Source organism: Leopardus geoffroyi, chromosome E2 (genome assembly GCF_018350155.1).
Source record: "Leopardus geoffroyi isolate Oge1 chromosome E2, O.geoffroyi_Oge1_pat1.0, whole genome shotgun sequence".
NCBI lineage: Eukaryota > Metazoa > Chordata > Mammalia > Carnivora > Felidae > Leopardus > Leopardus geoffroyi.
In genome coordinates this window covers 10,771,748-10,787,266 of record NC_059335.1, presented here as the reverse complement: position 1 = coordinate 10,787,266, position 15,519 = coordinate 10,771,748, and the positions used below count along the sequence as shown (strand labels likewise).

At 46.5% G+C, this 15,519-nt stretch overlaps 1 protein-coding gene across 2 annotated transcripts; it reads right to left on the bottom strand.

The window, feature by feature from the left end:
- Positions 1–1,198: 1,198 nt before the first annotated feature.
- LOC123578160 (insulin growth factor-like family member 3) lies at positions 1,199–3,652 on the bottom strand. Of its 2 annotated transcripts, none has more exons than XM_045440816.1 (4): positions 3,528–3,652; positions 2,110–2,163; positions 1,754–2,033; positions 1,199–1,585 (listed from the first exon to the last, which is right to left on the bottom strand). In XM_045440816.1, exons 1-4 carry the CDS (start codon positions 3,550–3,552, stop codon positions 1,582–1,584), a joined length of 363 nt encoding a protein of 120 aa, XP_045296772.1. In that variant the 5' UTR covers positions 3,553–3,652; the 3' UTR covers positions 1,199–1,581. The 2 variants fall into 2 exon arrangements, with proteins under 2 accessions (XP_045296772.1, XP_045296773.1); XM_045440817.1 differs by having other exon boundaries at positions 1,754–2,021; positions 3,528–3,648.
- Between the last annotated feature and the right edge of the window lie 11,867 nt (positions 3,653–15,519).

The window sequence follows — 15,519 nt, the reverse complement described above, 5'->3', positions numbered from 1 at the left end:
CTGTGCTGACAGCTCAGAGCCTGGAGCCTGTTTCGGATTCTGTGTCTCCTTCTCTCTGACCCTCCCCCGTTCATGTTCTGTTTCTCTCTGTCTCAAAAATAAATAAACGTTAAAAAAAAAAAAAAAAGAAATAAAACTATCAGTTATTTTACCAGCCCCCCCCCCCCCAATTTTTTTTTTCAGGAGTAGCAGAGAATTGGAATTCGACACACACAAGCCATGGCAAAACCACAGGCAAGTCTAGAAAACAAAGGGGAGAACCACTCTTTTAGAGAGGAAAGCCGGGAGGTGGGAGGGACTGTTGTAAGGAAAAGCCCATTGGAGTAAACTGGGAGTTCTGAGTGTAGTGGCTTCTCATTGGCTGGGCTGCGATCTTCTGATTGGCTGGGGTGCGATCATCTCATTGGCTGGGCTGTTGCCAGGACAGAATCTTCCTCTTGCTGAGGTAGTGAGGTGGGCTTCTTCCAGTTGGTTCTTGGAAGGACTCTGTGAGGTATAGCTTGAAAGTTTACCCCTTTCCTCCCCTCCCAATCTGGGCTCCTGACGTTTTATTTTATTTTATTTTATTTTATAATTTTATTTTATATTTTATTTTATGTATAATTATTTATTTTGAGAGAGATAGAGAGCGCGTCCTCGTGCAAGTTGGGGAGGGACAGAGAGAGAGAGAGGGACAGAGAGAGCCCCCAGCAGACTCCATGCTGTCAGCAGAGAACCCGATGCAGGGCTTGAACTCACAAACTGTGAGATCATGACCTGAGTCAAAGTCGGGTGCTTAACTGACTGAGGCACCCCGGCCACCCCAGACTCCATTTTATTTTTTTTTATTTTTTTTATTTTTTTTTAATTTTTTTTCAACGTTTATGTATTTTTGGGACAGAGAGAGACAGAGCATGAACGGGGGAGGGGCAGAGAGAGGGAGACACATAATCGGAAACAGGCTCCAGGCTCTGAGCCGTCAGCCCAGAGCCCGACGGGGCTCGAACTCACGGACTGCGAGATCGTGACCTGGCTGAAGTCGGACGCTTAACCGACTGCGCCACCCGGGCGCCCCCCAGACTCCATTTTAAATGAGGTTTCCTTTATTCAGATTCAGAAGAGATTAAAAAATAAGAAAATGAGAAGTTTCAGTTATATATACGTATGCAGTGTTAAGCCATCTGATATTCTAGAAGGAGCTTTCTAAATTACACAAGCCTTGGGCTAATTGATATTTTTTATTTGTCTCCATTTCAAAATACACATGCGGATTTTTCAAGAGTTTCCATCTCATCCTGCTCACCCTAATACTCCAATCCTGCGCGTCTTCCTCAAAACGTCCGTCAAGGAGATGGGTAACATGCTTATTTCACAGGTGAGGGACTGAGGCACAAGGAGTTGAAGGTCGTGGGGGAGTCTCTGAGTGTTCAAAGATGGGCAGCAGGCAGGTTGCAGGTCAGGTCAGTTGGCTTCTCTGTTTTCCTGCCAACCCTGCAGGGGGCTGTGGCAGGGGAGGGCGGGAAGCTGGTGATATATGCGGGTCTGTGCTGGCAAATGCAAAACATTCCATTTTTGTAAGGAGCTCGCCTAGAGAGGTTTCCTTCAGCTGCAGAGAAAGAAAAATTAGGAAGTTATGAGACGGAGACAAGGAAAAGAGTGGGAAGTTTCCAGAAATGGCCGGAGATAAAAATAACAGGAAGGGGATCCCCCTAGAACCCTCTGTGTCCCTCATCCCTGCTTCCTTCCCTCAGCCGCGAGCAGTTGGGGCCTTTACCTGGGGCAGATCCTGGAGATGGGCGACGAAGGGCACTGGGACTGGGTACCCAGGACCTTCAACTTCACAACAAACCTCTTGGGGCCAAAGGACTCAGGACAGCAGAGCTCCAGGCAGGGCCAGAAGGTGCAGTTGGGGCCACATTGGCGAGTCCGGTTCAGGGGCAGGATGGTGTCATCGCTACAGCAGTGCTGCAAGGGGTCGTAGACCTGGTCCCCACACCGAGGGGCGGGCTGGCACAGCCACAGACCTGAGCCCATGGGGGCATCTGGTGGAGACACTGATGGTGGGCTTCCAAGGAGGGACAGATGCCCAGGGCAGCTTCCTCCCTCCCCATTCTCTCTCCTTGGTCTTACCTGCCACTGCCTTTGAACCCTGGAGGAAGAAAATTGTTATGCAGACAGGAACTCCTACGGGAAAAATAAAGTGGGCTCTTTTCCATTCGGAATTCCCAATTCACGCCCACACAACACCAGGCCATTCTCAGATACCAGCGGGTGTCTGAGAATTCAACTCAGTCCTGACACTGTCTACCCAGAGATAGCATCAGCTCCTAACAGGTTAAGGGCTCAGTCCCGCAAGACTGTCCCCCACCCCTCACCGCAGACACTAGTCACAATCCCACCTGGGCTGTCACCTGTGCCTTTGACTCACCGGCTACAGATTGGAGGTTCCAGTGACCTCCTTAGGTTCGTCCGGCTTGCTGGAGTAGCTCACAGAACTTGGGGGAACCCCCGCTTATGTTATCGGTTTATTAAAGGCTCTGATAAAGGATATGAATCAGCAGCCAGATGAAGAGATGCACTTGGCGAGGTCTGGGGAAGGTTCCTGAGCCTCTCCAGGCATACCATGCTCCCCACTCTCCACCTGCTTACCGACCTGGAAGCCCTCCAAACCCAGTCCTTTTGGGTTTTTATGGGGCTTCATTGCATAATCATGACTGATTAAGTCATTGGCCATTGGCCGATTCGGTCTCTGGCCCTTCTCCCCTCCCAGGAGGTGGGGGAAGGTGGGAATGAATGTTCCCCTCCTTTGTCCGCCTGCTTGGTCCTCCTGGCTACCAGCTCCCATTCTTGGGTGGGGTTCAAAAGTCGACTTCCTTTCACCTTTATGGCTCTGAGTCATTTTCAGGAATTTGTGAAGACCAAATGTACGTGAGAAATACGTTTTGGTTGTCTGAATGATCAAATACGGATTTCTTATAAATCATTATATCTCAAGGAGGAAAGTGGGGTGGGGAAAATGGTCGAGGGATCCTCAGGGAAGGCAGATGAGTAGGGAAGAAGACCAGGTTAGGGTGGTTTAAAGGTACGGATTTTGGGGGGTGGCACCTGGGTGGCTTAGTTAAGCGATCAACCCTTGATTTTAACTCAGGTCATGATCTCATGGTTCGTGGGTTCGAGCCCCACCTCGGCTCTGTGCTGACAGCGCGGATCCTCTCTCTCCCTCTTTCTCTCTCTCTCCGCCCCTCCCCCCTCAAGATAAATAAATAAACATTAAAAATAATAATACAGGTGCAGAATTTGGTTTGGGGCTATCCCTGCAAGGGAGCTAGCTCAAACAGGTCGTGAGCTGCTGAGGCTTTCTGGGGGACGAGTATTAAGGGGAGAGACTGGGCTCCCAGACAGACAAGGTTTATGGCTTGTTAAAGAACGGAGCTGTTTGTCAGAGGTGCTTCTGAGGTGGCCAGGGGTGGGGAGGAGACTGGGATGATGTTGGGGTTGGGGTGTGGGAACTGCCTGGGGGATGGGGTGAGATTTGGGGTCCTCCTTACCTAAGATACACCTTCGTGGTATCATCGCTTCTGAAGAGGGTGTAGGCTAATGAAGGAGAATGATCAGGACTGGAATGTTTTGCAGCCAGCTGGCCCAGCCTTTACTCACCCATTTCTGATTGGGCAGTTCAGATCAGGCCACTCCTAAGCTCCCCAGCAGATTGTTTGAGAATCACCGGCAAGCACATAGTTTCCTTAGGAGGGGATTGATTGGCTGGTCTGCCCTTAGGTGTGAGCTACTGAAGACTGACTCATTGCTCACTTCCTGGGCCGCTCCAGACTTCGGTGGACTGCAGCATGGCCCTACCCTAGGTTGAGCTTCTCAACGATTTCCATCCTGGGCTACGAGGGGAGTGAAGACTCACTCCATCATAGTGACACCCGTTCCACGTCCCCAGGCCCAGCCCCATCCACATCCCTGCTTCAGTTTCCAAACTCGTGCCCGGTGCCATACCTCTCTTGGTTCCCACTCCAAACCTAACCCTCTAAAATTTTTTTTAAGTTTATTTATTTCTTATTTAGTAATCTCTATACCCAACATGGGTCTCGAACCCACGACCCTGAGATCACAAGTCTCACACTCCTCCACCCTTCCAACTGAGCCAGCTGGGAGCTCCCTAATTCCCTAAATACTACTGTTGGTCATATACATAATGCAACACGTGTGAGCTCAGCCCCCTTTATAGCCTGACTGCATCTGAGCCGCCTAATCTAAAGAGCCCTCTTCCCGTTCCTCCTACCCAGGAAATACCCACATTCCTGAGAACACTAAACGCTTCTCTCCCAAGAGATGCATCCCCTCTCCAGCCAGAGACCTATATCCCAAGGCACCTGAACACAGGGGACTTGGTTTCATCCTGGATCTGCTCTTAACCTTTCCCTGAGCCCCAGTGAGTACAGAGACCCCCACAGCCTTCCCCTGCCTCAGGCTGGGCTCCCAGGTGGACCTGTCCACATGGAGCCCTAGGTGAGTCCAGAAGGGACCAGGAAACTCGGGGTGGGGTGTGGCTCCCAGAGGGCCCAGGCTGGGACCCACCTGCCCTGCTGCTTGGGCCACACCAGCTCTGTCTCCTCCAGTGTCCCTGATGGGCACTCACCTAGTGTTGTGCCAGCCACACATGAGATGGGGGGACCAGTTCTGACTCCATGCAGCACTGTGTAAACTTCATCCACAGTTTGCTCCAAGTGATGCTGCCCCAGCCTTAGGCTCCCAGAATTACTTCATGGTTAAGGTGAAGGTCACTCGCTGTCCCCTCCTCTAGGGGTGGGGTTTGTCACAGATGAGCATCCCTGCTTGACGTCTGTTTAGGGCAGAAATGGAGAAGGATTCTTGGGAGGTCAGGACCTGTGTCTCTTTTAAGTGGAGACCCCCTCCTCAGTCTAGATTTGCCCTGGGTGGGGGGGGGGGGGCAGCTTTGGTGGGATGCTGTGTAGGTATTGGGGGAGGACAAGGCCACCAAATCCCTCTTGCTTCCCCATGACCAGTGTCATGGAGGCCACAATCTCTAGCTGATCTGCCCGTACCTCCCTCTTAAAAGGGAGTGGGTGGTCTTCACCTCCTCCTCCTCCTCAGATTCATTTCTCTGCCAGGTATGGGCTAGAGGTTAATACTATCATGGGTGTGCTGAGAAGGTATATAAAGGGAGATCTGGCTCCCATGTTCTAGAATCCAGAATCTGTGAAACAGGGGCGATTGTGTGTGTGTGTGTGTGTGTGTGTGTGTGTGTTCACCCGCACGTGTTTTCAGCGTGGGCACCCTGAATCCCCTGGATCCAACTGAGTAAAATTCCCATCCCAGTCTCGAGGTTCCAGGTGCCTTTGTGGACTTCACAGATGATGTGGGAGAGGGACACATCCCTTACCGTGAGAGGCTCTGGCAAGGGGTGAGCCCAAGTCACAGGTAGTGGGTCTGGACTGTATGAATGGGACCAGAGTGCCCCTGGCGGGCATTGGGTGAGGCGCGGGGCTGCTTTGAGCAGGGACCAGGGAGGAGCAGCTCCGGTCAGAGAAACTGACAGGTGTCTGCGTCCTGATAGTAAATGTTAGGCCCATTCCTAAAACAAGAGCTATAGGGCACCTGGCTGGCTTAGTTGATTGGGCGTCAGACTTCAGCTCAGGTTATGATCTCACACTTGCTGAGTTCAAGCCCCGCCCACATCAGCTCACTGCTGTCAGTGCAGAGAACTCTTCCGATCCTCTGTCCTCTCTCTCTCAAAAATAAATACATAAACATTTCAATAAAAAAATAATAAGTTACTCTCATTTATCATGGCTGGCCTTGAACTCATCTTATTGCCCTGCTACGGGTCCTCATTCAGCATTTCCTAGGACATGACTGGAATTACTACTATCCATCCCGTGTCTGGAAGCTGGAAATTTACAGGGGAAGAACAACAACAAATGTAAGATGAATTTCATTAAGAGAATATTAAGTTCCAACAAGGAAAGGGAAAAAGAAAGGACGGAGGAAAACAAAACCTAAAATAACCCGGAGCTTTCAGATCTGGCCCTAGAACGAGATTGGCCAGGAGCATCATTCAGGATCGAGGGAGCTCAGGTGTGAATCTAGGGTTCGGAAGGGGCAGAAACCCGAGGGGGAGATGCCATCTGCGATCTTCGTCCCCCTCATCTGCCTCACGTGGTCGGGAAGCTTGGGAAGCACAATCCCTCCCTGTGCTCAGAGAAGCTCTCTGCTGGTTTGGAATGGTGCGTTGGTCCATGAGCATAAATAAACCAGAACAGATGTTTCAAAATCCGAGACCGAAAAAAAGCCCGTGATGAGCCAGAAATTCGAGACCGCGCGCAAATAGAAGGTAGCTGATGCTGGATTATGACCAGGACAAGTGTTCTGCAAAGACTCTTGAGAGAGAAATGTCATGCCGCGGGGAAAAATTCATCAGAGCTTATTTTTATCTAAATGCGGGAGCAAGTGGCAAGTAAAACAGGCCAGCTCAGCACCAGCAAGTAGTCTAATGAGTAAGTCTCTGCCCCAAAGATATAACTAGTCCAGTAACGTTTATAGACGGTGTAAAAAAAGAAAGACCTTGCTGAATAAAAATTGTTTTTCCAAACTGACATTATTTATTGATCGATTGATTGGTTTGAGAGAGAGAGGGTGCAAGTGAACGAGGGGCAGAGAGAGAGAGAAGGAGGGAGAGAGGGTAGTGGGGCTCTCCTGGGGCCCGTGTTTTTACCCAATGCAGGCCTGGAGCTCACCCGATGCAAGGCTCATGCTCAACCAACGACAGGGGACTCGGACTCACCAACTGTGAGATCATGACCTGAGCTCAAGTCAGATGCTTAACGACTGAGCCACCCAGGCATCCCAAACTGACTTTAATGAGCTAAACTAATTGAAGGTGTAGGACATTGTATTGCTTTGCCTGGGTGAAAAAAAATAGAGAAAAAACAAAGGTAGGGGGGAAATGGTCATAAATGCCATTACTCCTAAAAAAAATTACAAATAGCTCATAAAAATGAGAAGGAAGAAGGGAGCCTTACAGACAAACCAAGAAACAGAGGTATGTCACTTGCAAGGCTTAAAACGAGAAAAAGTTGATGTTGGACTTGGGGGGGCGGGGGGAGGCCACACCTGGAAAGGATGCTGGAGGTGGGTGGTTGGATGCTTAATTGAATTTCTTACACTTCGGTTCATCTTGTTATTATGCTAATCTCACACATTCCTGCTGTGTCACAGAATTGTTTTGGACTACACAAGTTGCTGTAAGCCTTCCAGAAGTTAGGATGGGAGGACGGGTCCTTACACATCTTGATTTTGGACTCCATGCAAAACCACTCTTCAGTTGTGTGAATTAGGAAACTTACAGTCAGGGGCGCCTGGCTGGCTCGGTCGGTGGGGCATGCGACTCTTGATCTCGGGGTTGTGGGTTCGAGCCCCACATAGGGTGTAGAGATTACTTAAAAATAAAATCTTAAGGGGCTCCTGGGTGGCTCAGTCGGTTGAGCATTGGACTTCGGCTCAGGTCACGATCTTGTGGTCTGTGGGTTTGGGCCCCGCGTCAGGCTCTGCACTGACAGCTCAGAGCCTGGAGCCTGCTTTGGATTTTGTGTCTCTCTGTCTCTCCTCCTCCCCTGCTCATGCTCTGACTCTTTCTCTCTCTCTCTCTGAAAAATAAACATTAAAAAAAAATTGTTTTTAATAAAATAAAATCTTAAAAAAAAAAAAAGAAACTTACAGGCAGATTGTCTAGTGGTGGGCAGTCCTTGAAGCTGAGAATTGACCCCAATTTATCACGGTGCCTGATACTGATGGGTTACAGAACATCAGTGTGTTGATCATTAGATGTTCAAAAACAGAATACTGAAATATTGGGATAAATTAAAATAGTAAATATAACTGCAAAGTTTTCCAATTTTAAAGCTTGATATTGGGGTTTGAGATGATGGGTGCAGGTCAGGAAAGAGGTATATAGTTACTGTTCCATTTTCTATTGATAAAGAAAGGGAGAACTGTATTTTATTACCTTTGTGAGGCATTTGTATATAGCAACCCACGGAATAAAAGAACAGATAGTATGTTTCCAAATAATCATAGTGGAGAAAAAAGGTAAAAGACATGTGTGCGTTTGTGTGAGCATACACGTGCACACACAGACCCACAGATACGGTCTATTCAAGAAAAGTAAGTACATTAAAAAAAAAAAAAAAAACAAGAAAAATCATACTATGTAGAAAAAAAGTTAAATGCCTTAAATAAGACCAGACACATTGGTTATTACAATATATGAATAAAATAAATTCTGTGAAATATCTCTGGTTGTTTAAAAAAAGACAAAGCTGAATACATAGCTATAAATACAGACACATGGGGTAAATGTAATATAAAGCAAAGCAAGGAAGATCACATTAATATTTAATGAAGTATAACTCAAAGCTATAATTTTCTCTTTTAACACTTAAAAGATTTTTTTTTAAGTTTATTTATTTATTTTGAGAGAGACAGAGACAGTGTGAGCAGGGGAGGGGCAGAGAGAGAGGGAGAGAAAGAGAATCCCAAGCCGGCTCTGCACTGTCCCTTCAAGCTTGGGTTAAGGGGTTTTGGAATCTTACTCCCTGCCTCCCCCCTTTCTCAATCCACTCAAGTTCTAAACACTTGGGAAAAGGGAGAGAAAAATCTAATCAAACAATGGAAGGATCTAAACCACATTCAGAGGCAAGCCAGTGACTTAAGGAATCCCTTTCTCTGGGACCTATTTCCCTTCCCCTGAGTCATAGTCTCTGGTTTGGATTGTCGTCCGGATCTAGATTTTAAAAGCTAGTCAGCTCCCAGGAGAGGCATTCCTATTCTAAGGATATTTCTCCTCATGTTTCTATTCTGTTGTGTACTCATTTTTGTAATGCCTAAGCTTATAAAAATTTGGGAAAGGTAGGTCTCAGCACTCAAACCTTCCTGGAAGCTTTCCTCACATTGTGATTTACTTGTGTATTTCTGTAGGATTTCTCTATTTCTTTTTTTTTTTTTTAATGCTTATTTATTTTTAATTGAGAGAGAGAACATGAGCAGGGGAGGTGCAGAGAGAGAGGGGGAGAGAGGATCGGAAGGAGGCTCCGCACTGACAGCAGAGAGCCCAGTGTGGGACTTGAGCTCATAAACTGCGAAATCATGACCTGAGCCCAAGTCGGGTGCTCAACCAGTTGAGCCACCCGGATGCCCCAGATTTCTCTATTTCTTATAAAGGAAAGGAAGAACCAGACACTCAGAACCCAGGTGGGGTTGCTCCCAGACGGGCCAGCAGGGCTCTCCCTGGTCCTGCCTGGTGTTCTTTAAATCTCTCACCAGAAGGAGGCGCTGAGTCCCTGGGGAGAAGCAGCATCCCTGCAGCCTCTTCTGGCTCTTCCCCGATTTACCAGCAGTGTGGGAGACGCCCTGTGAGCATCTGGGCCTCATTTTCACAAAGGAAAAAACACTCTATTTAAAACATGAGCCCAGCGGGTCCCTATTTCTGGAGAAGAGAGTTTCTGTTTCTCCCAAATGCTGGTGGTGGTAACTGATCAAGAATCCATGTGAATCTGTGTCAACCTTTATAGAACATAGATTCCGATTCGTGCGCTGTGAAAACAATAGGAAAGTACCTGTGATACGGTCTTTCACGGTTTCTCAGATTTGCTCAACAAAATGCCTCCTGGGTCAGTGTTACTTGGAGCTGAATGGAGGAGGTGGCAGGGACAGACCTCTGCCGGGGCCTGCAGGCAGGTAGGTGGTCACACTGCACTTCTGTCCATCAGGTGTCCCTGGGACCACAGACTTGGGTCCTCAGCCTCCAGATCAGTGTAATCAACCGACTGGCGGCCTCGTTCGTATATTTATTTAAGTGAAGCAAGCCTCAATATATTGGTTCAAGTATGAATACTAGCAGAAACTTGGGCTTTGTATTTCATCAGATGGAAAATGTTTCCTTAAAAAAACAAAAACATTTATGGTACTTAAGAATACAGAAATTCTGTTTTTGCCATTACTGCCAAAGCAATAAGATATTAAAGTAAGAAAGCTATGCACAATTACAAGTTTCTTGCTGAAACAGGACGTAGCAACCGTTTATGAATTCTTGGAATATGTCCAGGACCACTTTGTTGAAATAACACTGCAAGGATAGAATAAATTGACCAAAAGAGAACCGCCTTACCAAAAGGGATTTAAAATATATATATATTTTAATGTTTACTTGTGAGAGAGAGAGACCGAGTGTGCGTGGGGGAAGGGCAGAGAGAGGGGAGACACAGAATCCCAAGCAGGCTCCAGGCTCTGAGCTGTCAGGACAGAGCCCAACACGGGGCTTGAACTCATGAACTGTGAGATCATGATCTGAGTGGAAGTGGGACACTTAACTGACTGAGCCACCCAGGGGCCCCTATTGAAGGAGATTTTTAACCGATTTCTAGTGCAGAATGCAATCTTTCCCCCTGTGGCTCTACTTCCTTTATGGCTTCCTCCTTTAAAAATTCTGAAGACTGGCTTTTTAATACTCAGTTCCCGGGCTGGCTCGTGGCTCAGTCAGTTAAGCGTCTGACTCTTGGTTTCAGCTGAGGTCACGATCTCGCAGTTGGTAAGCCTGCTTGGGATTCTCTCCCCGTCTCTCTCTGCCCCTCCCCTGCTTGTGCGCTCTCCCTCTCTTGAAATAAGTAAATAAACTTAGAAAAGAAAAAAAGACTCAGTTCCAGAATGTAACCACACTTGCCCCCTGAACAATGCAGGGGTGAGATGCCAACCCCCTGTGCAGTCAAAAATCATGTATAACTTTTATGTCCCCAAAACTTGACTACTAATAGCCTGTGGTTGACTGAGAAACCTTACTCATAACATAAACAGTTAACACATATGTTGTATGTTCATTGTATTATAGACTGTATTCTTACAATAAAATAAGCTAGAGACAGGAAAATGTCATTAAAAAAATCCTGAAGAAGAGGCACCTGGGTGGCTCAATGGGTTAAGCGTCTGACCTCAGCTCAGGTCATGATCTCGTGGTTTGTGAGTTCGAACCCCACACATTGGGCTCTGGGCTGACAGCTCAGAGCCTGGAGCCTGCTTCAGATTCTGTGTCTCCCTCTGTCTCTACCCCTCCTCTGCTTGTGCTCCTTCTCTCTCAAAAATAAATAAACATTAAAACAATTTTTTAAAGTAGAAAAAAAGAAAATCATGAAGAATGGAAAAGACATTTATAATGTCTGTAAAAAAATTTATAGTACTGTATAAATTTTATAGTACTATAAAAAAAACCCACATGTAGGTAGGCCCGTGCAGGTCAAATCCGTGTTGTTGAAGGGTCTACTGCAGATAGCTTTAAGTACACAATGTAGACATGTAGTGATAAGTTGTATTGGTAAAAATGAAGAAAAGGGTTTTCTATATATGAGGTCATGGCATCCACAGAGACCATTTTACTTGTTCCTTTCTGGTTTGGATGCCCGTTATTTCTTTTTCTTGCCTAATTGCTCTGGCTAGGACTTCTGGTACTCTGTTGAAATGAAGTGGTAAGAGTGAGCATCCTTGTCATGATCTCGATCTTAGAAGCTTTCAACCTTTCACTATTGAATGGGATGTTATCCCTGGGATTGTAATTTACAGCCTTCATTATGTTGAGGTATATTCCCTCTATTCCTAATGTGTTGAGAGTTTTAAGTTTATTTATTCATTTTCAGAGAAAGGGGGTGGGGAAGGGTCAAAGAAAGAGGGAGGGAGAGAATCCCAAGCAGGCTCTGCAGTGTCAATGCAGAGCCCTATGCAGGGCTCGAACCCATGAACTGTGAGATCATGACCTGCGCCAAAATCAAGAGTTGGACACTTGGGGTGCATTGGGTGGCTCAGTCGGTTAAGCGTCAGACCTCAGCTCAGGTCATGATCTCGCGGTTCATGAGTTCAAGCCCCACATCGGGCTCTGTGCTGAACAGCTCCGAGCCTGGAGCCTGCTTTGGATTCTGTGTCTCCCTCTCTCTCTGGCCCTCCCCCACTTGCAATCTGTCTGTCTCTCTTAAAAAATGAATAAAATGTAGAAAAAAAAAAAGACATTTAACGAGCCGAGCCACCCAGGTGCCCAGAGAGTTGTTGTTGTTGTTTTTTTAAACCATGAAAGAGTGTTGAATTTTGTCAAATGCTTTTTCTGTTATCTGTTGAGATGATCATATAATTTTATCCCCCTCTGTTTTTTTGTTTGGTGATGGTCACACAGCAGCATGCATGTACTTAATGCCACTGAACTGTACACAGATAAGGTGGCAAATTTTATGTTATTTGTATTTTACCACCATAAAAAAATTGGGGGAAAAAGCCTTTATTTTAAAAATAGGCCTATCTTGGGGCGCCTGGGTGGCGCAGTCGGTTAAGTCACGATCTTGCGGTCCGTGAGTTCGAGCCCCGCGTCAGGCTCTGGGCTGATGGCTCAGAGCCTGGAGCCTGTTTCCGATTCTGTGTCTCCCTCTCTCTCTGCCCCTCCCCCGTTCATACTCTGTCTCTCTCTGTCCCAAAAATAAATAAACGTTGAAAAAAAAATTAAAAATAGGCCTATCTTTAACTGAACAAAATTCAGACTATAACAGCAGTATGAGATTCATTCTTCAAATAAACAATGAATCAAATAATGGTTTTTTTGGTGGGGGAGGAGGGTGATAGATTAGAATTTTTCCTACAAAATTATTTCACGTCTAGCTTTTATAACCTAAGGCGTAAAGTTAATTTTTGGAAAATTATTCTAGGGTGCTGACAAGGTCCCCAGAGACCTCTCTTACTCCTTTGACCTCTGTATCAAAGGATAAGGTTCATCATGCCATTATCCTTGTGGATGATAGTTTATTCAAAAGTTAACTAGTCAGGGTGCCTGGGCGGCTCATTCAGTTGAGTCTGTGACTTTGGCTCCGGTCATGATCTCAAGATTCATGAGTTCGAGCCCCACATTGGGCTCCATGCTGACAGCAAGGAGCCTGCTTGGAATTCTCTCTCCCTCCTTTCTCTCTCTCTTTGCCCCTTCCCGCTCATACTGTCTTTCTCTCTCTCTCAAAATAAATAAATAAAACTTAAAAAAAAAGTTAACTGGTCTGTCTCTGTCAGATCCCAGTTGGTCAAGGGATTTGAGTGAGATTCCATCACTTTCCCCACCCCTCCCCCCCACTTCGCTTTCAAAGACTTTTTGTAACCAAGCGTCTTTTGTAAGATCTGCAATTTCACCTTGCATCAGAGGGTCACAGAGAGGCTGTCCTATAAGGAAGTTTCTGTGATGAGAGAGGATTCACACTAGTGGTAAACAGGGACATACGTGCTGGTGGGGACTACTGCATTAAGGGTCAGTTTAATATTTTTGTGACAACAGCTTTTATTTCCCCATGCAATCTGGTAATTGCAGGACTCAGATAATGAACCCTGATAATGAGGACTCCTGCAGCCAAGAACCTAGTGGTTTGGTAAATGTTTGCTGCTATTATAGCAAACAAACAAAGTTTGTGATAACCTGCAAATACTACAAATTTCTCTATTAAGTTAAGCTGCGACATGAGTCCTTGTCTTTTTTAATGTTTATTTATTTTTGAGCGAGAGCTCGAGAGCAGGGAAGGGACAGAGAGAGAGGGAGACACAGAATCCGAAGCAGGCTCCAGGCTCCGAGCTGTCAGCACAGAGCCCAACGCGGGGCTCGAACTCACGAACCGGGAGATCAGGACCTGAGCCAAAGTCGGACGCTCGACCGACTGAGCCACCCAGGTGCCCCCTTTTTTCTTCAGTGCCAATTCTTTCTGGGTCCACTAGCACTTCCTCCTTGTTACCTCTGCCCCTGGATTCAAACAAGCCATGCACAACTGCCTCAATAATTGCCAAGGCTCCTTGAACCCATTCACACTGACAATACTCTACTCCTCACATCTTACCCGCGCACGGCAGCCAGAATGGCCGCTTCACTCCACCTGAACGCCTTTACTGGTGTCCCATTGCCTTTTAGAAATCAGGCAAACCCTTCATCATCCTTGAAGGCTCTGCCTAATCATGTCCCTCAGCAGTGTGTTTGGCCTCCTCTTAGTTCTCCCGATGTCCAGTCTTCCTTTCTCATCTGAGGGCCTCCTCACTTGCTTCTTCCTCTGCCCAGAATGTTCTCACACCTGTTCCTCAGAACGAAAAAGCCCTTGGTCCTCCAGATTCCCTCTCCTGCCCTACCTTGAGAGCCCCTCCCCCGCCCCCCCCCCCCCCCATTGTCACTGCCTCCACTGTCTTCATTGTATGTAATTTCGCAGATGGCCTGTCAGTGTCTTTTGTCTTTCCACCACGCTGTGAATCTGCTTGGTCTGGTTTACTTGGCATTACACACTGTTGACAGATCAACAAATGTGTCGAGTAAACGAACTGCCTGTATCTTCCCTACACAGAATTCTACCACAAATACATTTCCCATGAAAATAAGAGGAAAGAGCCACAGAAAATTAAGACCACATTTCACAAATGTGTTCTAAGGGTGTCTCAGTCTCCGTCTCAGTCTCTTGGCTCCGGAAACCACACTGCATGGCATTTTGCAAGACGGAAACGGCTCTTTTCAGAATCATCCCTTTAAGTGCTCTGTGAGAGGACCTCCACATTGTCTTGATACCTGTGTCCCTGTTGAACCACCATTCCTACCAGAGGTTCTCTTAGAAATCTCTCTCTGCGTGTGTGTGTGTGTGTGTGTGTGTGTGTGTGTGTGTGTGTGTGTAAGTATGTATATCTACCCTTTTTTGTCCTTCATTTTGTTAATGTGGTGTATCACATCTTTTAGTGGTGTGTGTTGAACCACCTTTGCAGTGCAAAAATAAATCCCATCTGGGGCGCCTTGCTGGCTCAGCTGAAAGACCACGCAACTCTTGATCTTGGGGTCATGGGTTCGAGTCCTGCGTGGGGTGTAGAGATTACTTGAATAAAACCTAAAAAAAAATCCTATTTGGTCATAGTGTGTGATCCTTTTTATGTGTTTTTTTTTTTTAAGTTTATTTATTTATTTAGAGAGAGTGTGTGAGTGGGGAGGGGCAGAGAGAGAGAGAGAGAATCCCAAACAGGTCCTGTGCCGTCAGCACAGAGCCAGATGTACGGCTCGAACTCACGAACCGTGAGACTGTGACATGACCCAAGATCAAGAGTCAGAGGCTCAATTGACTGAACCACCCGGGTGCCCGCTTTTTATGTGTTGTTGAATTCAACTTGCTGATGTTTTGTTGAGGATTTTTTGCATCTGTTTCATCAGGGATATTGATCTGTAATTTTCCGTTAGTGTCCTTGTCTGGTTTTGGTATCAGGGTAACACTGGCCTTGTAAAATGAGTTTGGAAATAATTCCCTCTCCTTCAGATTTTTGGAAGAATTTGAGAAGGATGGGTGTTAATTCTTCTTGCAACGTTTGCTAGGATTCACCAGTGAAACCATCAGGTCATTATTGGTCTCTTCATCGTTTCTCTTTCTTCACGATTAAGTCTTGGTAGGTTGTATGTTTCTAGGAATTTATTAATTTCTTTTAGGTTACTCAAATTGT

Coding starts and splice junctions, on each gene's coding strand:
- LOC123578160 (XM_045440816.1), bottom strand. CDS start 3,552: ATGATACCACGAAGGTGTATCTTAG. Junction 2,164..3,527: donor ACCACGAAGGTGTATCTTAG/GTAAGGAGGACC, acceptor TTTTTCCCGTAG/GAGTTCCTGTCTGCATAACA. Junction 2,034..2,109: donor GGGTTCAAAGGCAGTGGCAG/GTAAGACCAAGG, acceptor GCCCACCATCAG/TGTCTCCACCAGATGCCCCC.